The following is a 26,365-nucleotide window of genomic DNA, read 5'->3' as shown; positions in this document are numbered from 1 at the left end:
ATGTATCGTAGTACGATAAGAGACAAACGCAGCAGTATTTCCAAACCGATACGACAACATAACCTTCAAGAAAAGAGCATATTCCTTGTTAAAAGGCCAGCAGCACACCTGCAATGCCGTTGGTGTTGTGGGTGATCATGGGCGGCGGTAGTCACTTACCACCAGGTGAGCCGCATGCTCGTTTGCCCCGTGTGTTGTAAAAAAATTCTAACTCTGAACTGATCGAAAAGAAGCACCCGTCCACTAGTATGACGCATGAACTAACAATCAGGATATAGTGAAGTTATACAGGACAGAATCGAAATCTCGAGCGCCTTTTGAGGAGATGTTCTTACCAATGCTATTGATTATTATTCGTAAAGAAAAAAAAATTAAAAATAACTCTCGAACTAAATAAATCAAAATAACTTTTTTTTTTTATTTATTTAAAACACACGAGTAAATGTAACTTAAAAATACTATTTTCTTAGCCACATTATTTATATTTAAGTTTATTTAAAAAAAAATACATTATACAGGTAGAATCACTTCTCATTAATATTTACTGTATTTGTTATTTCTCTTTTTACTTGGTGCAATAAAGTGTAAATAAATAAATAAATAAATAAATATTCCTTTAAAAGGATGCAAATTTCGATACATCCTGTATATATATCTCATGAATACTAAAAACTTTGCAATACAAATAATAATTTGATAATACTAAAACAGGTACAAAATATAAATTAATATTAATTGATCTTATATAATTTCAGCTTAATGTTCATTCGACTAGATTAGTTATTATGTTATACAGGGTGTCCATTACTAGTTAATACTATGTTTCATATTTATTACAATTATTATTTTTATTAAGTTGAGATAAAGGAATTAATTATAAAAAAGGATGTGGCTAAACATATGTAAGGGTAGCACTAGGTTTTCTCTGCATATCCCGCAAGTGATTTGGCGTGAAGATAGAAGATACATTTACATGTTACGTAATTACAGAAATGATGGTTTCATAGCAAATTGCCGTGTGGTCCCGGCATAGAATGGGCCATCCCTTCCTTTCCATGAATGTCGTAAGAGGCGATAAAGGGAACTTAACGGTCAAAGGATGGACAGCAGCGTCTCTATTAAAACATCACCAAAGCTAACTACCTGGCTAGCCAGTTGCCAATTTGTCTACCAAGCGTGGCAACTATTGACAAAAGTCCAAGAATGGATGACGAATATGTTCAGCAGTGGATGTCTAACGGCCGTATCATCATTTAGTTTATAATGGTCCATAAAACAGTAATTTAACGAAGCCATCGAATTATTTATTAATAAACTATAAAATCGCCGTGTGGATCCGGCGTAGAATGGGCCATCCCTTTATTTCCCGTGGGTGTCGTAAGAGGCGACTAAGATATACAAATGTATGTTATTAGAAAAAGATTGTTACTTGCTTCATGCTTTGAAGACAAGTAAAGCTCACAAAGAGTCAGAGTTTCTCATATATAAAGGATGCGGCCTGGAAACTCTTGTTTTCTGTGGTTGCTACCCTCACACAAGTAGTAGTAATTGTCTGTCTAGTACCCATGGTAGCACATAGCGAAATACAATATACTCTGCTCAGTTTGCGACTAGATGGCGCTGCGTGTTGTATTTAAATTTCTTTGGAATTTTTCTAAAATAGGAGTTGGTATGTCGAGTGTTAGCACTATTTTCATCATAACGATAACAATCGATGTCATCTGACTACCCCATTAGGGAATATAGTTGTGAGGATATTTATCTATTTTATAGAATACCATTGGAGTATGGACACCCTGTATATTACAATTCGACTAGAGCGCGTACAATATAGATTATGCTAGGTTGATATTAACACCCACCCCTGTTACGAATTCATCTCTGATCAGCGGGAGCAACGCCGTGTGCCTGAAACAAAATGTATCGTTATTATTAACTGTATATCGCGAATTTGTCTGTACGAATTAGGATAAAAGATACGAGACGATACTTTAACCTAGTTAGTAGTAGTTAACCTAGAAAGAAAGGGGGGAAAGGGATTGTTAGTAATGGAGACTGAGAATCCTATTCCCAACCACGTCGACCTCCTCGCGGTTCTCCCTGGAAACTATCATGGTTAATTCCTGATAAATTCATCATGATGGCCTAACTGGCCTGTTTTTATTCTCACCTATCACCCTTCATTGGTGCTCCGCCAGCGTATCCCGTTAGCGCAGGCGGGGTTACCATACCATTTTCACCCATCAAAAAAAAAACCTAGAAAGAAAGAGATAGACTTAAATCCTCTGAAATGTGGTACTGGAGAAGGATTTGTTTTATACAACTTAGAATGGCAAACAAATTGACGGCCCATCTGATGGAAAGTGGTAACCGCCGCCTACAGACATGAACAGTACCATGATACCCTTTATGCTCTGGAATGAGCTTCCTGACGAAGTTTTCCCTAGAGACTGCACTAGAAGGTTTTTCAGAAAGAGTGCATTTAGGGTCCTTTAGGGTCAATGCATAAGTGACATCCTTGCTTTTGGAGGCTAGTGACCGTCTTCGATCGGCTGTATGCTTATTTGGCAAAAAATGTTGGGACATTTGATGGGATATACGAACTTATGAGGATTATTATAGAACATTCGTGTTTCTACCGTGAAGCAGTTGTATTTGAATGGCTGTGTTTCGATTTAATTTTTTTTTTTTTACAACACAGGGGGCAAACGAGCATGCGGCTCACCTGATGGTAAGTGACTACCGCCGCCCATGATCACCCACAACACCAGCGGCATTGCAGGTGTGCTGCCGGCCTTTTAATGGGTGGGATATGGCGTGAATTTACAGGGTACAGAGGAATAACACCTGAGTCCTTAGGAATGGCAACGCATGGCGGGTATCATGGGCGAAACAGTATATTCTGTTATATCCATGGTACTGCTCATATCTATAGGCGACGGTTACCACTTTCCACCAGGTGGCCCGTCAGCTAGTTTACCATTCTAAGTTGTATAAAAAAAACAAGGGTTGCCAACCGGTCGATCACAACTATTGGTCCAGTCGATCGTGGCAAGGCCAAAAAAGTATAATATTTTGCTTATCTAGCGAAAGATGATTAGACGCAATGCTCACACTAATATAAATAAGTAGTTACTAAGAATTAATTTCAGTTGTATGTTTTCCTTTCAAATAAAATGAAAAATACTACAATACTACATAATTGTGTACTGAACCACGTTGTTTCATTTGAGATTTCAAGAAGTTTGAGATTTCAGTAAATCTTGAGTCTAGTCAAGTTGGTCATTCCTATTATTGCGGACCCCTGAGGGTGCGCGGATCACAGGTTTTTATGAATGATAATGGAATGGTAACTCCGCTTGCGCTATCGGTATACACTAGCGGGGCACCAGTGAGAGATGATAGGTGAGAATGAAAAAGCAAGTTAATTAGCCCATCGTGATGAATTCACTTGAAATTCAGCATGATGGTTTCCAAGGGGGACCACGTGGAGGTTGACCTTTTTGGGCATATTGCTAACAATGAGACTGATAGTGCGCATTATTAACAACCCCCCGCCCCCCAGATCACAGGTTAGGAAACACTGCTCTGTACGGTGGGTTGAAGTAATGAACGTCTATCTAACTAATCTGTGCTGTTACACTAGAATATTGTAAGGCAAAACTTAACGACTTCATTTGCGCAGCTCAGAAGCTTCCATTAGTCGTGGCTACAGACCGATCACAGATGTACACACGAATAGATGTAGAAAGTGTAAAAAACGATTTTTAAGCTAAAAGGAGGTTTATTTTATTATTTATCACTTTATTGCATCAAAAACATAACAATAAACAATGATATATAAACAATTCAACTGAAATAAATGTATGTTCATAATTGAACTGGTTTTTTTTTTTTGGAGAGCAATATATGTTTGAATCAGGTTTTTTATACAACTTATAATGGCAAAGAAGCTGACGAACCACTTGATGGAAAATGATAAACGACGTCATGAACAGTGTCATGGATATAACAGAGTATACTGTTTCGTCCATGTCTAAGGTGTTATGCTTTTGAACGCTGTAATTTCACTGTCATATCTCACCTTTTAAACCGAAACATAATTGTGTAAACACAATTGCTTCATGGCAGAAACACGATTAAGACAGAGAAGCAAACGACCTTTTTACAAAGTCTTCCTTTGATCTGTCCATTTGTAAACGTTACTTGGGTCTGTATAGATACTCCAATTTAAGTATTCTTCCACCAGGCTGTACATAGTTATGTTTTGATTTGAAAAGTGAGATATGGCAGTGAAGTTATTTCTATAATGTGAGGGCATAAGACCTTTTCTAACATCGTATTATTGAAGACTAAGGGGACGACAACAGAAACAAATGACAGGTCGTGTGATGCCGGCATAGAATATGCCATCCTTTTCTATCCCGTGGATGTCGTAAGAGCCGACTAAAGGAGGGCGAGGGATGGGCAGCTGAGTCCCTCTTAAAACATCTCTAAAGCCTGACAGGGGTTGTCAATCCGCCTGCCAAGCATGGCAATTACTGGAAAAACCTTCCAAGGGATAGCTTATGCTCAGCAGTGGACAGTTAAAGGCTGATATGAAGATGATGATGAAGGGGATCAAGTGTATTCTGTCATATTAGTATACTGTTAGTGTTCCTATGAATAAATAAATAAATAGATAAAATTACATACTTTATGACAGGCCTGGACTTAGCTTGTTTGCTCTAAAAAAAATGTTGAGATACTTGCGTCATCTATCTACCTCTATATCTGTGGAGTCCGTCTACTCGTAACCACGACAAATGAAACCGTGTTGATGTTGCTTTAAAATATAGCTGTTTTTTGTATTTAATTTTTACAAAGAATGCAAAGAAGATGGATATTATACCAGAAGGAGACTTTTTACAAAAGTCGTTTGCTTGGACACCTTTGTCCCATTCGTGTTTCTGCCGTGAAGCAGTTGTGTTTGCATGGCTTTGTTTGTGTTTGAAGGGTGGGATGTGGCAGTGAATTTACAGGGTACAGAATTATAGCACCTGAGTCCTCAGGAATGGCAACGCATGGGGGTATCATGGGTGAAACAGTATACTCTGTTATGTACATGGTACTGCTCACGTCTACAGGCGACGGTTACCACTTTCCATCAGGTGGGCCGTCAGCTTGTTTGCCATTCTAAGTTGTATAAAAAAATATATTAGAATAATGTATAGAATAGATACTCAATAGACGACTTTTGTATAGTTTCACTCTGATGTTTACTTTGAGGTAAAGAGGTTTTATTCTCAGGCGATTATTCTCGAACTTTTTCAAACCAATATTATTAAGAGGAAGTACTTGATTTTTTGTTTTATAATGGATATTTATTTATTTATTGCATACATTTTATTGAATCAAGTAAAAAAATAATAAATACAGTAAATATTAATGAGAATCGATACAAAAGGCGGCCTTATCGCTAAACCATTTCTTCCAGACGACCTTTGGGTAGAGGACATTGAGAAAAAGACAAAGGGTAGGTGGCGCACTATTATATAGATACTAATGTATACAAACACACATATATACATAAACATACACATATAAATACCAAAAATACGTAATCGATTATAAAAAATTATTATATTTTCTGTTTTTGAATCGTATAGATAAATTGACTCGAGTCGGTGATTTCTGGGTTATGCCTGTGTATTATTTGGTCTCTCATAAAACAGTTCTAGGTTGAAGACCACGCAATTACACTGTATATATATATATATATATATATATATATATATATATATATATATATATATATATATATATATATATATATATATATATATATTTTTGAATGGACCACCCCTTCCTTTCCAGTGGGTGTCGTAAGAGACGGCTAAGAGAGGGCGAGGGATGGGTAGCAGCGTCCCTCATAAAACATCTCTAAAAGACTAACTGCGGTTGCCAACCCACCTGCCAAGCGTGACAACTATTGACAAACTAAACTGGGGAAGGCATATGTCCAGCAGTGGACAGTTAACGGCTGAAATAATAATAAATAATTATTATTCAAACTAGAAGCGTATTAATTTATATTGATCAATATGTTTTATTGGATATTTGAAAGCTTAATTCATCCCTAGTAATGTAGAAATTGGGAGCACACTCCGCATTGTAATAAAGTTGATAATTTAGTTAAGCATTCATGGATGTAAAATTAGGTGGCTGCGTGCCTGTGTGTGATAACCCTAATTTTAATAGGGTTATCACTTGTTAAATTAGCATGTAGGTTAAGATTTTCTCAAAAAATGAGATGAATTTTTATATAAATAAAAATTATACAAAAAAAGTCGAATTGAATGCTTCAGTTCGGAAATCAGTTAAAAACAATGGAATAGTGGTGATTTTTAACAGTTGCTGCTACGTGTTTTTGGTTTGCAGCCCTAGACCTAGCCACTAGGGTCATTACACACGCGTGACAGAATCATCATCTGTTACAGTATGTGGAATTACTCGAAGTAACTATGCGGGTGGCGTGCTTGTGGGCGGCAGCCTTAGATTTAGCCAGTGACCCTACTGGCTAAATCTAATCAGAGTGGGTTTTGTTTGTGGTTTGCGACACAAGGCATAATAATAATCATCTGTCATGGAACGTGGAATAACTTACTCGTGAGGCGCGGGCCATGCCGGCGCGTGCTTGTGGGTGGCAGCCCTGGCTCTGGCCAGTAGGGTCATCACAGCGCGCTTAGTCGGCGACATGGCGGCCCGCGCGCCGCCCAGCAGTGGGCGCTTGCGGGCCGTGCTCGCAGCCGCCGCCCCACCCGCACCTGGCGCATAGTAAGTCTATAATGCGTTTTGTTGAAGGGTCTTGGATCTATTTATAATTTACTAGCTCTATCCCGCGGCTTCGTTCGCGTGAATCAGTATATAAAATCGCGGGTAAAGCCTAGTATGTTAATATTAGTAATTGTTGGCATTTGGTGGAACTTTGAAATGCATTTTGATATCATTATAAAAATAATTTCCCGCGTGGTCCCGGCATAGAATGGGTCACCCTTCCTTTCCCGTAGGTGTTGTAAGAGGCGATTAAAGGAACTTAATGGTAGAGATTGGCAGCAGTCTCTCTTAAAACATCTCTAAAATCCTAACTGCGGTTGCCAACCCTCTTTCAAGCGTGACACCCACTGGCAAAACTCCTCTTATGGGGAAGGCTTATGTCCAGCAGTGGACAGTTAACGGCTGAAATGATAAATTGAAGCAAATATACAAAGGTGAACTTAACTGTAAAAGAGTTCTCTTCCAGCAAACCCTCAGTGGAAAAGAGCATCAATGTCAATGTAGAGAGTGTTTCTGTTGTAATTTTAACTATTTTTTTTATACAACTTAGAATGGCAAACAAGCTGACGGCTCACCTGATGGAATGTGGTAACCGACGCCTATAGATATGAGCAGTACCATGGACATAACAGAGTATACTGTTTCGCCCATGATACCCCCCATGCGTTGCCATTCCTGAGGATTCAGGTGTTATTCCACTGTACCCAGTAAATTCACGCCATATCCCACCCTTCAAACCGAAACACAGCCATGCAAACACAACTGCTTCACGGTTGAAACACTAATGGGACAGAGGTACCCAAGCAATCGACTTTTGTACAAAGTCTCCTTCTGGTATTAACTATTAATTAAGTTCTGTTGAAACAAACTGCGGTTAGTTTTTAAAAGAAAAATCATTGTCATCACGGGACCCTCGTTCAAAGGAAACAATCTACTTCTGACATTTCATTTTTACGGAATGTTGGAATATAAAATGGCGTCTGGACACATCTTTCGTCAAAGAGTTCGTATGTATTAAGACATAAGCTCACAGCGGATATGTCGATGTTTATTTTTATACTATGATTTTTATGTACTGAAGAATGGAAGAGACAAACATATTACGTCGATCCCAAATAATAATTGAGATAAGGGACATGAATGTGGTAATGATTTTTTATATACTAATAGAAAAATAAATGAGAGACGAAGGTGATTAGTTCTAATGGTCAAAGAATGGAGCAACAGCGCTCCTCCTAAAACATCACCAAAACCTAACTGCGGTTGCCAATCTGAATGCCAAACCTGGCAAATACTGGCAGAACTACTTAATCGGGGGAGGCTTATGTTTAGCAGTGGACAATTAACAGCTGTTATCATCGTCATTATTGCATCATAATACGTGATATAGTTCACGTAAGTGCCGGTAAGTAATCTAATTTCTACTGGAGCGGGTTTGCGCCATGTTTATAAGGAAAGCAATTAGACTGTTAAATATTCAATGTGCTGAAATGAAAAAGCGACAACCCTACCTAACTGTGCACGCCAGGTGACCCTATATTATAGAATATTATGTACAGAGTAATTAAGGTATGCCTATGTTCAGCAGTGGACAGTTAACGGCTGATATGATGATGATGATGATGAAAATGTGCATGTAGTCAGGGTAATTCACCCATCGTAACTAATTACAATAGTTTCCACAGGATCGCGTGAATATTGACCTGACGCGCTGTATAGGGTTTTCAACCTACATAGGCCTAATTGAAAACAGTACAACTGTTAATACATAACATAAATGTAAATATATAAAAAAATAGATGCAATTTATTGTTGTACTATGTTTCTGGCAGAGGTATGTAAGTAAGTTTGTCCTATTCTTTTGCACTAAATTCTCAATTTGAAAACAGTGGCAAAACACCAAAATAATTAAAGTTGGTATGCAGAAAGTTTTAGATTTTATGAATAAGGGGAAAGAGATTTTAAAATGAAATTTTAAATGATTTTGTGGAAAATTGTTATTTCGTAATGAACAACCCAACTTTATCTTATGTATAACTAGCTCCAATTAGGAGAACGAATGTTTCCGCTGACGCTTGTCACTTGTACCATACGCAAAGATTTCTTTATACAAGTTTTTGCGGGCAGTGTTTCTGTCGTTTGAACCCCACCACAATTCCCTGAAAGGTTTTCAATTAAGGCGTTGCGGCTGCGGACGGTTCAATTATTTCACAATAGATCTTTCCACTCGGACATTTTAAAATGAAGATTTCTCGATTGGTTATTTTTTAACCGATTTCGAAAAATGCGAGACTCGGTCTTAATATCAGTTATGATGGTTTTAGATTACTTTCAATGTTATTTGAAACAAGCCTGTTAAAAAACTATTTCGATAGCAAGATTTTATACAGTTATTCGTTATCTTGTAATTTTTTTATCATAGTTACCTACTCTTCAAACTCTTTGATTTTATACACATTTTAAATGTGTAAACTCCTTTCTTTCTCGTGGGTGTCGTAAGAGACGATTAAGAGAACTTAATGGTCGAGGGATGGGCAGCAGCGTCCCTCTTAAAACATCACCAAAAGCCTAACTGCCTTTGCCAACCTGCTTGCTAAGCGTGACAAGCACTGGCAAAACTTTCTTATGAGAAAGCTTATGTCCAGCAGTGGACAGTTACTCTTACCACACCCACGAGAAAGGAAGGGGTGGCCAATTTTATGGCAATGTAATCTAAGCGTGCCACTATTTGCTTTGATATTATAAAATGTATTATAAATGTATAATCCTCGACTCTTTCAAACATTTATACGGCATTAAATGTGGCTAGTATTATTTTATTCGACATAAAATGAAATTCCGAACTGAAAATTAACCAGATTATATCAGGCATCATTAATCTTAATTTAGGGGTAAATATTGAAACACGATTGGTCCCGGCATAGAATAAGCTACCCCTTACTTTCCCGTGATTGGCCTAAGAGGCAACTAACGTAAGGTGAAGAATGGGCAGCGGCGTCTCTCTTGAAACATCTTTAAAAGCCTAACTGCGATTGCCAAGCGTGGCAACTACTGGCAAAACTCCCCTTATGGGGAAGGCTTATGATCAGCAGTGGTCAGTTAATGGCTATAATAATAATAATAATTAACATACGATTGCAGTAAAAATTTACATGCATTTGTAGTATCTATTTAAACCTATATCTGTATCTATGACCGAAAAGTTGAATTAAAATGCGAGTATGCAAAATTATAATTTTATTAATAGAGAAAATTAAATTATTACAATAATTATGAAGAATGAGTGCACGAAATAGAAGTACAGGGATTAAGATAGACAGAAACTAAAAAGAAATTTAAAAATTGTAAAGAAAGTAAGCACAAAACGTGTCAGAAATTTATTTCCATGCTTAATTTTGGGTCTGAATAAAATATGACGTACCGACCTTGCGTCGCTAGGGCGTGGACAGCGGCCGGCTTTACTCCCCGCAGGGCGGGATGTGCGTGCAATACACCACCAAGAACGGGGCTACTCAGTCCCAATATATCCCCGCCACCTGGTTAGTGAGCTTAGTGTTAGTCGTGCTTAGTTTAGTAGTATAATATTGTGCTTAATTTAATGCGATAGCAGAATTTCTAAGAATTTTCTTATATATAAATATAGTTCATATTATCATTTATGAAGCCCACGATTTTTTTAGGCCTTGAATTAGAATAAAAAGATATTTATAGCTCTGCTTATTCTTTTGTTCGTTGGTACAAATAGGCGTAAGGTGTCAAATGCGTTACATATACTTATTTTAAATTTGTGCATAAGATTAAATAAATAAGATAAAAACAATTCAAACTGTTAACTGAAGATATACTATATACCTACTGTGCAAAATCTCTTAAAACACTTTTAACTTTATAGAACAAATATGTAAAAAAATCTTTAAGAACTTAATCATTTATAACACTACTCGTAGTATGGTGGAAATTTTAATGAGTATAACGTTACAAAAATTCTTGTTTTAGTTTAGGAATTATCTAGTTAGATAATTTTTCTTTTGTGCCCTTTGTTTCATGAAATGTTATGTTTTCATTTATATTAGTATATATTAGTAACTTAAAATTTACATTTATATATTGACATTATTGTACGCATGCATATCTCTATATGTTTTTAAAAAAAACGACCAGAGTTTCGTGCCTGCCGTCAAATTGTTAATTACTCTTCTCCATCCAAAGGTCGGCTGGAAGACATCGCTCTAAGCGATAAGGCTGCCCATTGTTTTATTAATGTAATATTTTCTTGTAATTGTTTGTATTTATAATAAGTTTACTATTGTAATCTTACGGAGGAAACAATAAAGAATATTTATCTATCTATATTATATTTCTTCATTTAATTATGTATTTATTAGACGTTCCATTGTTTCTGTCTACCCCATTTGGAGATAGGCGTGCCAGATAAGTATGTATGTTACGTGATAAGCAATTCAAAATCCTCATATCTCAGAAAGGAGAAACACCACAGAATATCTAGCAGAAGATGCAATTAATGTTTAAATTACTATTAACATATATTAAAATAAAAACAGCGTCGTAGTATTTTGCGTTCGATCGCTTCAGCCTACTGTAATGGAAGATAGGTATAATATACGTAGATATATAAGAATAAATAAAATATGATTAATTGTAGTGCTTAGTTTCTGGCAGATAAATTAGTAAGATTTTAATTATGCTTAGTTTTAAATATTATGTAGAAATGATATATATATAATATGATAATGGTATATTAATGTATTTTTTTATTTTCTTGTAACATTAATAAAATATGATACTGATTTTTTATTGTGCTTAATTTTAAGTAAAACTCATTAACAAATTTAGTAAGTTATTCGTACTTAGTTTTGTATAAGTGTTAGAGTTTTTACTGAAGGAAATAATTAAGATATTATCAACTCTTTCTCCCCTTTATTGTAACGGAAGACAGGTATAATATACATAGATGATAAAATGTGATTTATTGTTGTGCTTAGTTTCTGGCAGTAGTATCTAATAAATTAGTAAAATTTTATTTGTGCTTAGTTTTAAATATTATGTAAAAATTACAGTAGATAAATGTAATATTTTTTTTATTATTAATAAATAATAACACTGCTTTTTTATTGTGCTTAATTCTATTAATAAATAAGTTATTCATACTTAGTTTTGTATCAGTTTTCGAGTTTCTACAGACGGAAATAATGAAAACATTATCAACCTTTTCTCCTACTTCTTACTTCGATAGTTTCGTTATTACTTTCAGTTGTTTCCGTTTCTTATTGGAAAGTTTTCACATAAATACGATCATTTATTGGGACAATGTTTACGAGGTGATATTAAAAGGTTATGATACAGTGATAAATCAAAATAATGTTTTCTGAACTAATTTTGATGAGACTCTGTAATTCATTTCTTTATTAATTTTCAATTTGACACACAATACTTTTAAATGTGTAACACTTTCTTGATAAAAAAAAGTACTTGATGGATCCTTTTCTGTATTGATTTTTGTGCCAAAATATCTGTAACATGTAACTGTATGTCTACTGTCACTGTACTGTACTTGTATATCTGCTGTCACTATAATATACTATTACATTGAATATTAAACTAAATAATTATCACTATATACTTAAAGCTTTATGTTTATGATTTATAATAGACGGGAATTAACATAAACCATGCAACGCAAAAGTTTAAAAGTTAAAATTATGTTTGTTATTCTAAAAGGTGAAAAAACTTTTGACATTTATACATACGTCATAAAATTTTGTGCTTAGTTTGTATGGTTAGATAAAACGTGCTTAGTTTGTAACAAATGTCAATACATACCCAGTATGGAGTTCTGTGTAAGTATATGATGTGTGGGAGGTTGCTGTAATACTCCTCCCCCGACCAGTACACCATGGTGGGCGCCAGTATGACCTGCCGCCAACTGTACACAAATAGACGGAAATTATCAGTTACAGAGAAGAATCTTCAAGGAATACCACAATTACTCTTTTCAAGTCAATTATAATAAGGTTATGTATAATAAAATATTATTACTAGACGTTAGGGTAACAAATTAACTCTGAAAATAAAAAAAGACTGCTTTACCATAAAAGGGATTATTAAAAAAATATATTACTATGAGACATATGACAATAATATTTCTTTTAATACAAATAATTTTATTTTGTTTGAAAAATGGTAAAAAGAATGGTACATAATATTTAAATACTGTTCACACTCAATTAAATCACACATAGTGATTTCTTTAACAAAAAGTGGAATATGGCCTGCTAAAAACTGTCACAATTGTGGCAACACTGCCTGGCTTGTTCCCGCCTTTTCTCCGTCAACAGTCACGTAGGTCGGCCATTAAAATTGTAGCTACGTGTAATAAAAATAGTTTGTTCCAGGTTTTGTGTTTCAAACACGAGCGACACTATTCCTAATGGTCCTTCGCGCCGGATTTGAACCTGCGATTTATAGTTATTCAGAACATTATGTAGTACATACTGTCTAAAAGCATCCGTTTACATACTGAATGCATTCTGGAGAACCTACATACGATGATATTATTTTTAAAATAACAATCTATATTAGGACAAACCTGATGATGAGCCGCGGTTAGATGATCAGGCGCTGGAGTCGGCGCTGGTGGAGAGAAGTCTCGCGCGTTGGCACCATGGTTTATGGGGATACCGCCAGGCAGCGCGGCTTGGGCTGGCGACGGCTGGACACCGGTTAACTGCTGGGGTAAAAGATATTAATAGCAGTAAGATATGGGTACCAATTTTGCTGGATCGCGAGCTACACTTTTCAAATTATTATTTAGGCTACAGCTATATCCCGTGGATTTGACCTTGTGAATCAGTATATAATTATTGCTGTGATGTTCTCTTTTATTTGAGGTCAGCGCAGTACCTCTACAAATCCCTGTCGCCATGTGAACCATTCTATGCCTTGTGGTCCTGGTATATCACATAAATCGACTAAGGGAACAAAGTGGTCGAACGATGGCCAGCAAAATCCCTCGTCCCTCTAAAAATTATCCCCAAAGCCGTTAAGACATTATAAGGTAACAAACAAACAAACTCATTTATACGTTATAATATTAGTAAGGATAATATATGTGTATATATATATATTCTTTATTGCACTTGTAAGTTACATTGTTAATGTATTTATAAGTATTGTAAGCAAGGGTGGACTTATTTCTGACTATACTTATCTCTGAATATATAACATATAATATAAAAAATAAACCCCTAATGAAGTAGCAAGAAGAAATTGTTATTTATAATTAGTCAGGGCAAGGTGATGATGATATAACAGTTGAACATATGCCTCCCACTTTTGTTGCCAGTAGTTGCCACGCTTGGCACGGTTGGCAACCTCAGTTAGGCTTTGGTGATGTTCTAATAGAGTCAAGATAAGGTTGCTCTTCCTCAGAAATGGCAACGCATGGGGGGTATCATGGGCGAAACAGTACACTCTGTTATGTCCATGGTACTGCTCATGTCTATAGGCGACGGTTACCACTTTCCATCAGGTGAGCTGTCAGCTTGTTTGTCATTTTAAGTTGCATAAAAAAGGTATTAGATGTCAAATCGTCATAGTCGTAGAATACTGACGGATCTTTATATGTAATATTTGTCAGATCCGTCAGTATTCTACGACTATGACGAAATGAGATCGAAAATAATTCGAAATAATTGTTGAACAACGTACGAGGTTCCGATTTGTTGAGTCAGTGTGCGCGTTTTGTCTGAACAAATAAAACGTGCTGAAAACTACTGAACTAGTTGGACACCTAACCTAACTTAAATTAGTTCTAACGTACAAGACTAGAAATACTTTTCAGTCTAACTTTTTTTATCATTAAAGTTGAGTTAATAAGAGAAAAGTTTCACGGGGACGTGCTTGCAGACAAAGAACTGTTATAGATCTTTCAGCATCGCGCCCTCTAGTGGTGGCCCACACAAACAACTCTCTTTGGTTTATAATTACTACATAGTATAAAATAAAGTCGCTGTCGCTGTCTGTCCGTCCTTATGTATACCTAAATCTTTTAAACTACACAACGGATTGTGAGGCAGTTTTTTTTAATAGATAGAGTGATTCAAGAGGAAGGTTCATATGTATAATACATGCATAATATTGTAGAGAAACACTGATAATTTTAGAGGTTTCTAATGTGATGTGATGTAATGTGCACCCGTGCGAAGCCGGGGCGGGTCGTTAGTAATAATAATAATTTATTTATTTGAAATAAGGTTCAAACAAATGATCTATCCAAATTACCATCAGGTGGGCCGTCAGCTTGTTTGCCATTCTAAGTTGTATAAAAAAAATCTTAAATGATAATAGTGTAGCTTCCCTTTATCTAAAGGCATGTAAGTTTTGTCTCAATTAGTAATTTTTAATGGCTTACATTTTTAAAATAGAAATTCAATAATAACATAAGTCTTAATAATTATTATTAGATTTAATTAGTTAATTGTAAGTGTCAACATTTAAAGATAGTGGGTATTTTAGTTATTAAACATTAAAATTGTACATTTTTATGCAACTTAGAATGGCAAACAAACTGACAAGCCCACCTGATGGAAAGTGGTAACCGTCGCCTATAGAGATGAGCAGTGTCATGGACATAACAGAGTATACTGTTTCGCCCGTGATACCACCCATGCGTTGCCATTCCTGAGGACTCAGGTGTTATTCCTCTGTACTTTGTAAATTCATTGCCATATCCCACCCTTCAAACCGAAGGGACTGTAACATTTTTCAGACACAATTTTATAATTGGATTTAGTTATGCGGAAAACATGCACATTACTTGGTTTGCTATGTAATATGAATAAGTAAATAATTGATTTTACCTTTAGATTATATAGACAGAGTGTCTCCATACAAATACTTCGAGAAAAGCGGGTCAACTTTAATACAATTTTACGTGATAAATAAAATAGTTATGAGCGATTTCTTTATATCTTCTATATTTATATTGCCTTATAAAAACACTCATTTTATTTATTAAGTAATACGTTAACAAGATATATTTTATACGTAAGTATATATGAATACTGATAACAAAACGAGTCAGCTAATTTGATAATTACCTGACAAAAAGTTGATCCGTTTTTGAGGCTCGATGCTCTATCCATACAATCTAAGATCTTACCCTATGCTTCTGTGTGGTATCCCGCAGAGGTAGTGTTTCTTCACTGCCACTTCTAGAAGAATCCGGAGGCGTGAGCCGTCTCTGTTCATTCTGCGATGACAGAATCTGCATCTCAAGCATTTGTTCTTGCCGTATGTCGTCGTTGTAGTCCTATAACAAAAATAAATAAATAAATATATACCTTCATTTTTCTATACAACTTAGAATGGCAAACAAGCTGACGGCCCACCTGATGGAAAGTGGTAACCGTCGCCTAGAGACTACAGCATGGGGTTCTTCAAAAGGGGGGTACAGAGGTTTCTTCAGGGTCGGCAACGCGCGCGTAATGCCTCTTACCATCAGCTTACCATCAGGTGGGCGGTATGCTTGTTTGCCACCTTAGTGGTATAATAAAAAAAAAAAAACATGAGCAGTACGCTTGGCAGGTGGGTTGAAAAGTTAGGTTTTGGTGACGTTTTAGCAGGGACGCTGCTGCCCATTTCTCTTAAATACTTTACTATTTCCTAGTTTCGATTAAGAGCGTCCATAACCTTATCACAATTGACACTCCATCTATTCCTAAATCTAGATAGAGCATCAAAATCCAGTTTTTATCTAAAAATATATAATTATTAACAAAGATTCTGGAGTAGTGACTCCGTCCAAACGCGTGACGATCTGAAATACGAAATACATTGTAAAGAAAGGGATGAAGGTGGCTCAGGACCGTCTCTTATAGCAGTCTATGGGGAGGCCCATGATCAGCAGCGGACAGAGAACGGCTGACTTGATGGTATAATGATAACATTATTGTTATAAAATTGAAGTAAACTACATTGTATCTTTCACAGACAACATTATGACAAATCGATTTCGAGTGAAGGATCCCGTTAGAGTTCTGGATATGATTTCCACTTATATTTATGACCAGTTCGTCCTAACTGGAGATTGGGAGTTAGAAAACGCTGACAGTGGATTATATATTCGATTGCCCTGAACCAATTCCATGTAAGTAAGCTTTTTTTTATACAACTTAAAATGGCAAACAAGCTAACGGCCCATTTGATGGAAAGTGGTAACCGTCGCCTATAGACTATATAATATATAATAGATTGTACTGTCTCGTCCGTGATATACATAATACGCTGCCATTCCTGAGGACACAGGTGTTACTCCTCTGTACCCTGTAAATTCACTGCCATATCTCACCCTTCAAACCAAAACACAGCTTTGCAAACGCAACTGCTTCAAGTTTGAAACTCAATTGGGACCCAAGTAAACGACTTATGTACAAAGTCACTCTCTGGTAAAAAAAGCTTTTTTCTAGCCATGGTAATTTGTACCCAAACCTTTACTAGAATGCTAAAAATGCTGACTCAGGTAGGTAAAGTAATTAATATTGATAATAGTAGGCAGGGAGAAATGTTAAAGGTAACTGTGGGTTAGATATAGGCAGATAATAATGTATCTAGCCATATATTAATAATTTAGGATTTTGTTCTACCAAAAAAAGACTAACTTCAATTGTTACAAAACTAGTTATTTGGGTTTAAAAAGTAAACTAATGAAACTATTTATATAAAACGACTATGAAATCAATCTGAAAGCATATACTTTCAAATGAAAACAGAATTTTCCAAATCAGTTTACCAAAGACGGAATTATAAAATACAACCGAATTGAGAACCTATTTTTATTGTGAATTAGATTGAAAGTAAGTTATTTTACGGGGCCCATCCTAAGCCGGGATCACACGCTCGTAGTATGTGCAAATGTTGTCATACCTGAGAACTAAAGCGTAATGTTTCCGTACCCTGTAATTTCACTGACATATGTATCCCACTCTTCAAACCGAATGTAGACGAAGTACATTTTTTATTCTCCAGTCTCTAGTAAATTTTCTTTCATTGCCTTTAAATTCAGTTGTCGAACGTCGACGCAAACGTGGCCTAATTCCCTATTGGTCATTCACCTCTCAAGTGTGTTCAGAGCTAACAAATATTTCAAGAGGTACACAAATATTTGTCCCGCCGAGGGGTTGATGCCGTGTGAGCAGTTATAATCGAATTGGAGCGAATATTTATTCCCATACTTTTCCTTAAGTATCGCTTACAAAGTGCCGAATGGCTTACTCCGTTACGTACGAGTTGCTCTCGAGCGTATTTGTATAGACAATTTCCGCGTATTTACGAGAAATTGTGTTACAAAGTTAGGAATAAAAAGTATTACGTTGTTGGGTATTATTTTATCGGAGACTTTGTATAGGGTCTGGCAAATCAAAAAGGTAAATTTATGGAGCTGCCTGTCAACTTTCTGGGTAACACTAAGAAGAATAAGAGTCTTCTGCATTGACACCTCTGTTTTATTTTTGTTTTCGACAAATAAATAGGCTTGTATGGTTATTTTTTGGGTTGAAGTATGGGATATGCCAATAAAATGACAGTTCTGGAAACCATCGTGCTGAGTTCCAGGTGTATTCATTACAATGAGCTAACTTACTTGCCTTTTCAATTTTGCCTATCATTTCTCATTGGTGTTCTTTCAGCGTATATCGTTACCGCAGGCGGGGTTACTATTTCATTATTATACATAAAAAAGAAATTGCAGGATACAGAAGTATTAAACCTTAGTTCTCATTAATGACGTAGTATTTATGTGGGAAAGGGTGTTAGTAATGGGGCTTAATAGCCCAATTGCTATCTATATACCCTTATCAGGTTAATTTTCACGCGTTTATCCATCAATGTACCCTTATCTTCACGCGTTTCTCCATAGAAACCATAGTGGTGACTTCTTATTGTGGTGAATTCCCGTACGGGTAAACGCAGTTTTTTTTACAACACAGGGGGCAAACGAGCATGCGGCTCACCTGATGGTAAGTGACTACCGCCGCCCATGATCACCCACAACACCAGCAGCATTGCAGGTGTGCTGCCGGCCTTTTAAAAGGGAATATACTCTTTTCTTGAATGTTATGTTGTCGTATCGATTCAGAAATACTGCTGCTGGAAGTTGATTCCAAAGAATGGTTGTGCGTGAAAGAAAGTGCCTTGAAAAACGCACGGTGGAAGACCGCCACTCGTCTAGATGATTGGGATGAAAGTTTAGATTGTGGCGGGTTGTACGGTGGTGAAAATTAGCAGCAGGTATCAATCCGAACAATATCTCAGAACACTGATAGATTCGGTAGAAGATGCACAGAGATGCAACATCTCTGCGCAGTCTCAGTGCGCAGTTTAGGGCAATCCCTCACTAGATGGAGTGACGACCTCAATGACGTTGTAGGAAGCTAGTAGATGTAGATGGTTCAGGACCATTCCTCGTGGCAGTCTATGGGGAAGACCTACGTTTAGCAGTAGACAGATAATGGCTAATATAATAATGGTGGTGCTTTATTAATTAAAAATGTGCACGTTTGTGCAATAAATTGCATTAATTCGTATTGTATTTGACAGTGTACCTAATCCAATGGCCGGGGGTTTTGTGAAAGTTTTCCGTGGCTTCAAAAAAGATGAAATTTTACAAAGTTTTCTTCATCAAACTCCGTAGTACTTACTGCGTCATTAACTTTAGATAAACCGAGATGCTGTTGTCCTTATTAAACTTGGGAAGACATTGTAATTTTAAAATGTTTCTTAATAAAAACCGCGAAGTTATGACGTCAAGTTTATGTGCTATGAAAGAGGAATATGTTATTTTAATATATTTTTCGTACGTTTACTTGGAAATTGTCTTAGATAAATAACCCTATCGTTTAATATAGAGCACAGTTATTTATTTGGAATAATAGCTTTTCAAAGAGATTTTTTTTTATTTTATTAAATATTTGATTGAATGATTAAGCTCTGCAGTGGAGACTAGGTAATTTTTCTTCAAGCACCATATTATAGGTAATTTTTCTATAAGCACCATATAAATTACGTAAATGTTTATATATACATATTTTAATTAAAAAGCCCATAAAATAAAACTCGTTTGCTGAATATCCATTTCGCATGAACATTGCAACAACTAAAAACCGGTGTTTGCATGTTTATATGACATTTCCGGTGTAATTTAAAAAACTGGTCAAGAGTGCACTGAATACGTCTTTAAGGGTTCCGTAGTAGTATTTTTTCAATGACTTCCAAGTAGGCTACAGTCTATTTCGATATTTTTTTTGTATGTGTAAAAATTTATTTACAACAAGTGAATACATTTAATAGGCGTGTGCATTAATATTGTATTGTATTTAATGTTTGTTATATGTGTTAGAATGCAATATGCTGTTGGTGTTCCTTTTAAAAAATAAATAAATAAATTCTGTAACAATTTCGATGATTCATTCAATTTATTTTTATTAAGTTTCTGATGTTTTTATGTATTTAAAAGAATATATTTCCATGTTGTTTTGTCACGCTTTAATTGTTTTGTTTTTTTTGTACAATTTTATTTAATTATAGAAATAGAAATATTTTTTATTGAGTACTGATAATACCAGCTTGCAGTGTCCAGAATATGATCAAACTACGTTTTGTATAGAGCACGGGCAATTTGATGAAATTCCTTTTGTAGTTCTTCCACGTGGTAAGGAAGTTTTCCATTTTTTTCGATACTTCGGACGCTTGTAACTCGCGAAAATGTAATAAGAAAACTGATAGAACTTTTTCCGATTTTATACAAGACGATCTTTTTAACGATACGACATTTAATGAGAGCCCATGAAAACTTTTCCATTCAAATTAATGTTTAGGTACGTAAAAAAATATAAGTGTAAAATTTTTCATGTTTTTTTTCATAATACATATATTTTTTCTCACGTTTAAATTTTATATTTTTTTTATACCCCGTTTTCCTAAATTAATATATATACTATAAATCAAAATTAAACCAGAGGGAGACTTTGTACATAAGTTGTTTGCTTGGGTACCTCTGTTCCATTCGTGTTTCTACCGTGAAGCAGTTGTGTTTGCATGGCTGTGTTTCGGTTTGAAGGGTGGGATATGGCAGTGAATTTACTGGGTACAGAGGAATAACATCTGAGTCCTCAGGAATGGTAACACATGGGAGGTATCATGGCCGAAACAGTATACTCTGTTATGTCCATGGTACAGTTCATGTCTATAGGCGACGGCTAAGTTGCATAAAAAAATTGCTGGTTTTAAGCTTATGTAAGGAATAATCCTAAAACTATTAGTAACCTCAACTTTTACCTTAGTTAAAGAAATATTGTTAAATGTCAGCTTTAGACAATATTTTTTCTATTTTATGTTCGACCTTTTCCAGCTAAGTATTATATTTATTGGCCTTTTTAAAATCATGTTAAGTTTAACAGTAGTACTTAAGCATAAACGTATTGTACTTATTGTTTAAAATATGAATAAAGTGTGAATACTTAAGAAATATTCAACAAACACTTTTTCATGATTTACTAACTCGTTTAATAATAATAATAGATTTAATTTCTCTTTACAATTCATCACAATGAAATAATATATAATATATTAAATTTATATAATAAAATAATCAAATTATAAATATAATTGTGAGAGACTGGTGCCTGAGATAGGTATAAGAATACCTGTATTACAGTCACCAGGGCCTCACTCCGTAGAGTTACTTACTAAGCACTTGTTATTACAAGTACACAGTAAGTAATAAGAAGTGTATTCAATGTAATAAATATAATTTCTTGGAAGAGACGATTTATTCTAATTAAGATATGGGAGCTATGTGTGTGTGTGTGTGTGAGCGTGCGTGGGTGCGAGTGCGTGCGTACGTGTGTACGTGCGTGTGTGCGTGCGCGGGTGTGTGTGCGTGTATGTGTGTGCGTGCGTGTGTGTGCGTGTGTGTGCGTGTGTGTGTGTTGTGTGTGTACGCGCGCGTGAAATGTATTCAAGCAATAATAATAAAAGTGATTCTTTTAACGTGGATATAAAAACTTTTTTTATGTAACTTAGAATGGCAAACAAGCTGACGGCCTACCTGATGGAAAGTGGTAACCGTCGCCTATAGACATTAGCAGTACCATGGACATAACAGAGTATACTGTTTTGCCCATGATGTACATGATACTTTAAAAGATTCTTGTTGTTCCGACGCATTCATCTACGATGATAAAGTCATCGAAAGCAACAGAGGAGTTGCCTGCGTGCTTCTATGCTAGTATTTAGTAGCTTTTATGTTATATTCGCTATTTGTTCTATTGCTGAAATAAATTATATCTATTGTGAAAAATAAAGATATATATATATATATATATATATATATATATATATATATATATATATATAACATGCGTATTTTAAAACTTATAAAAGACGCGGCTTATCTGATAGTAAGTGACTACCGTCGCCTTTAAGTACATTTTACTGGTAATAACGGAAATAAAGATAATAATAGTAAATTTACCTACTTACACACTTTTTATTAAATAATATGAACATATCCCGGTCACGTGGACGAAGTCGTGGATAGAAGCTAGTAACTTCTAAACGTAAAGAGTATTCATGTGAATAAAAAACATTCTGTACCATATATGGGAACAAGATGAAATGAGAGTACGCAGTGTGATTTTTCTGATGTATCTTCTTTTAGGAGCAATAATCTAATAGAACGATCTAAATTCCTTGACTACGTGTCCTTTGCTGCTTTGTAAGGCTTAGAGATCGAGTAGGGAAATTCAGAATAAAACTATTGGACGGTAAAGTTCAAATTGGCTTGGCAGTATCACGGTTTATAGTCTAAGAGATCGATTGCATAAAGCAACACGAAGGTTTTACGAGGTTGTCAGGTGGCAGTTTTATGATAGTTTCATAGATTTTCATCGTAATTTAATAGAATTTTACGTTATATCGCTGTCGATGTACGGGTTTACACGAGATTGGTAAGATTACAAGTTAGCTGGGTTACACATTTTTAAGCTTATTTATTTAATTATTTTTGCTGTAAGCATTTACATATAAATGTGAAAGTGAGTTTTTTTTAAGGAGGATAATGGAATTGTAACCCCGCCTGCGTTAACGGTATACGCTGATGGGGCACCAGTGAGGTATGATAGATGAGAATGAAAAGCAAAGCAGTTAGTCCATCGTGATGAATACACCTGGAATTCAGCACGGTGGTTTCCATTTTATGCCGGGACAACACGACTAATAATTCATTAATAGTGTCTCAGTAATTTTTTTTCCTATAAAAATCCTTACATTTATTTATTTGTTGTTATTGATCACTTTACTAAAAACATTTTGGTATAAAAGGCCAACTTAATGCAATATAGCGTTCTCTTCCTGTCAACATCTTTGGCAAAACAGAAATGTAATTACGCAGTGAAAAGTATTGAAAATTATATTAAAATTTTTTATTTTTATTTTTTCAGTGTTTGGTAACAGGTTTTAGATTTTTTCTAGGAAAAACAAAAATTCTGAGATCCTTTTAATGAATACTAACACCAGTTAAAAGAATGGATTTTGTTAATTAACACACTGTGTAATAGAAGTATTGTAGTTGGTAGAACAGATTTTTTTAATGGATGAAAATGGAATGGTAACCTCGCCTGCGCTATCGGTATACGCTGGCGGGGCACCAGTGACAGATGTTAGGTGAAGATGATGGCAGGTCAGTTGGCCTATCGTGAAGACATGACAACATTTGATAAGAACTAACCACGATTGTTTCCAGGGGGAACCGCGTGGTGGTCGACCTGATAGCAATGGGGCTGTTAAAACCCATAACTAACAATTCCTTTTCCTCCAAGAAAAATTTGATTAACTGACAATAAAAACTTTTAACTAACAATCAATATCGAGTATATGAAGAATGACAACACGTGAGTGATTTCAACACTATGGGCATCACAGTATATTCTGGGATGGTTAACACGTGAACCAGCTACTTTTTTGTCACTCCTAATATTTTTTTTTTACTTTTTGAGTACAGCATGAGTTAGCATATACTGTCGCCACCATCTTGCAATGGAGTATATTTATTTTTCACTAATATTATAAAAAGGAAAGATTTGTTTGTTTGTAATGGATAAACTGAAAAACTTCTCAACCAAAAAAATTTTAGAATCCTTCGAAGATTATAATAATTAGAGCGTTGTATAAATACGATAGAAAGAGAATAACTCACGCGCCATTTTCAGATAAATAAATTAAATATTGGTCTTATTCAATCTATATTGGCTGCACCCAAATCAGATATTTTTGAACATCTCTGTAAATTATTGATACCCATTAATTCCTCTGTTTCCGTGAGTAGGGAAAGTAGATAAAACCTTATCTGAGAAATCAGTTCAGGGTACGATAGGGCTGATATATCTGAAGTAGGTAAAAGCCCTTGAAATTAAAAAAAAAACCCAAAAGATCAAATCTTTGCTTATGTAAAATATTATTATTATTACATGGTTTTTAATTATACGTATTATATATTAGCCTTAAGGTATAAACAAAATATTACTTCATCTTTCTATCTACCCGTGTGAAGCAAGGGCGAATAGCTAGTTTAAAATACACCTGTACAAGCACTTTATCTATTTATCTTCACGCTTAACTAATAGGGGATTGGCAGCTACAGGCGTAACTCTTTTGGCACAAGATTTAGTAGTGAAAATATTTCGTTTTGATCAAGCGAATCTAAACCTAAGTTAGATAATAATAGAGAACAATTTTAGGTGACTTGAAATAACATTATTTAGTTTCGTTGTTATCAGATTGTTAGAGTAATTATATGATGCTTAGACAGTGTTTTAGCGTAATAAATAATATGTCTGACGCACATTGACTCTTGGATATTAAATTATATAAACTAATTATATAAAAGTCATCGTGTGATCCCGGCATAGAATAGACCACTCCGTTTCTCGCAGATATCGTAAGAGGCGATTAAGGGAACGTAATAGTCGAGGGATAGGCAGCAGATTTCTTTTAGAACATCAAATGTTGTTCTAACTGCGGTTACCAATCCGCCTGCCAAGCGTGGCAGCTCTTGACAAAACCCCCCTTTTGGGGAAGGTCTATATTCAGCAGTGAGCAGTAGACGGCTGATATGCTGAGGGCCTACCATGAAATGTTTTCCGAAATTTCGGAGTCAACCGAAACAGAAATTTGATGTTAAAATTATATAATACTTGCCGCTTGGAAATATTAAAAATGTTAAAATATTGTTCCTTTGGACTTTTATGATAGGATGTATGACGAACGAAATGTTAAACTCCATTTATTGGTCTGATTTTGGTATGAACAAAAACACGAAATTGAGTCCGAAATTTCGGAATTTCATTTCATGGTAGACCCACTGACGAAATTAGGTATATGAGGTTATATTACGTAGGTATGCAGGATGTAATCGAAATCTTTAGCATGGACAAGAGAGCCGATTCTGAGGCGCTATTCCCCATAAATCTATCTTTTAGCCTTTTAATTTTATGGTTTACCATATCAGCTGTTAACTGACCACTGCTGAATATAGGCCTCCCCCTATTGGGGGGCTTTGCCAGTAGTTTCCACGTTTGGTAACTGGATTGGCAACCGCAGTTAGGTCTTGGCGATGCTTCAAGAAGGACATTGCTGCCCGTCCCACTAAGTTCTCTTAGTTGCCTTTTACTATACCCAGGGAAAAAAGTAGTGGCTCATTCTTTTCTTATATTTAATCTGAATTACCAGTAACATACAGATTTACTACAATCCAAAGAGATATAGACGAAGGCCACTCTCGACCACACAAGTCTATGGTCACCGTTTTGTCTAAATATCATAAAAAATAACTTACCGGTACTAAAAATCTCCTTAGCTCAGCGAGGGCATACGCGATCCGCGCATGGGCTTCCGCCGGAGTGGCGAATGCGCTGATTTCTACGTGGAGCTCGTCTGATAAGTGTGCGAACTTCGGGTCCCCTGATACACGTAACTCTTCCTCCTGAGGGTCAAACAGATGATATGTTTTTATTTTAATATTGGCGGCCCACCCCGACTTAGCACGGATGCAAAATTTTGACAACAGCGTTAGTTATCGGGTCTGAATTTTTTATACACTATAATTTAATTACTGCTAAATTTGCCGGTAGATTTATATTTATTAAAAAAAAAGAAGATATCGAGACAAAGGAACTTCTGGATATTTCTGTCATTTTTGCACTTCTGGTTAGATAGGTATCTCCATTTAGAAACTCTGATTATGGCCCGTATCATAGTTTGCTATTTTTGGCTTGGACCTTTCGCAATCTCTTATGCGTAGATTTTGGAAATTCATAAGTTATTACTTCTCTAAGGATAAGATAAAACATATACGATATTTAAATTTAGACCTTCCGGAACATAAGTGTAAAAATCATATTAAATTTGGTACAATAGTTTTTGTGTGATATCGAAACGAGCGAGATTAATAAAAACTCTAAAAAATATTTGTTAA

General features: G+C 35.5%; 1 protein-coding gene across 7 annotated transcripts in view; it reads right to left on the bottom strand.

Annotated features, from left to right (window-relative positions):
- Window positions 1-611: 611 nt before the first annotated feature.
- LOC113511162 (KH domain-containing, RNA-binding, signal transduction-associated protein 2) overlaps window positions 612-26,365 on the bottom strand; it is a 301,526-nt gene continuing 275,772 nt past the window's right edge. Inside the window, exons 6-12 of one of the 7 annotated variants that reach the window (XR_008253501.1) lie at window positions 25,727-25,873; window positions 15,998-16,147; window positions 13,424-13,564; window positions 12,658-12,760; window positions 10,238-10,352; window positions 6,647-6,806; window positions 612-1,908 (exon numbers count right to left, since the gene is read on the bottom strand). Coding sequence is in view for 6 of the 7 variants with exons in the window: in XM_052900280.1 (XP_052756240.1) it covers window positions 1,836-1,908; window positions 6,647-6,806; window positions 10,242-10,352; window positions 12,658-12,760; window positions 13,424-13,564; window positions 15,998-16,147; window positions 25,727-25,873 (885 nt within the window). In the remaining variant the exon portion in view is untranslated. The remainder of the gene's footprint in view (window positions 1,909-6,646; window positions 6,807-10,237; window positions 10,353-12,657; window positions 12,761-13,423; window positions 13,565-15,997; window positions 16,148-25,726; window positions 25,874-26,365) is intronic. The other 6 variants (XM_052900280.1, XM_052900281.1, XM_031912128.2 and 3 more) reach the window with 6 other exon arrangements.

This window comes from Galleria mellonella, unplaced genomic scaffold, assembly GCF_026898425.1.
Source record: "Galleria mellonella isolate WM207_F2 unplaced genomic scaffold, CSIRO_AGI_GalMel_v1 utg643, whole genome shotgun sequence".
Classification (NCBI taxonomy): domain Eukaryota; kingdom Metazoa; phylum Arthropoda; class Insecta; order Lepidoptera; family Pyralidae; genus Galleria; species Galleria mellonella.
This window is presented reverse-complemented; position numbering and strand designations above follow the sequence as displayed.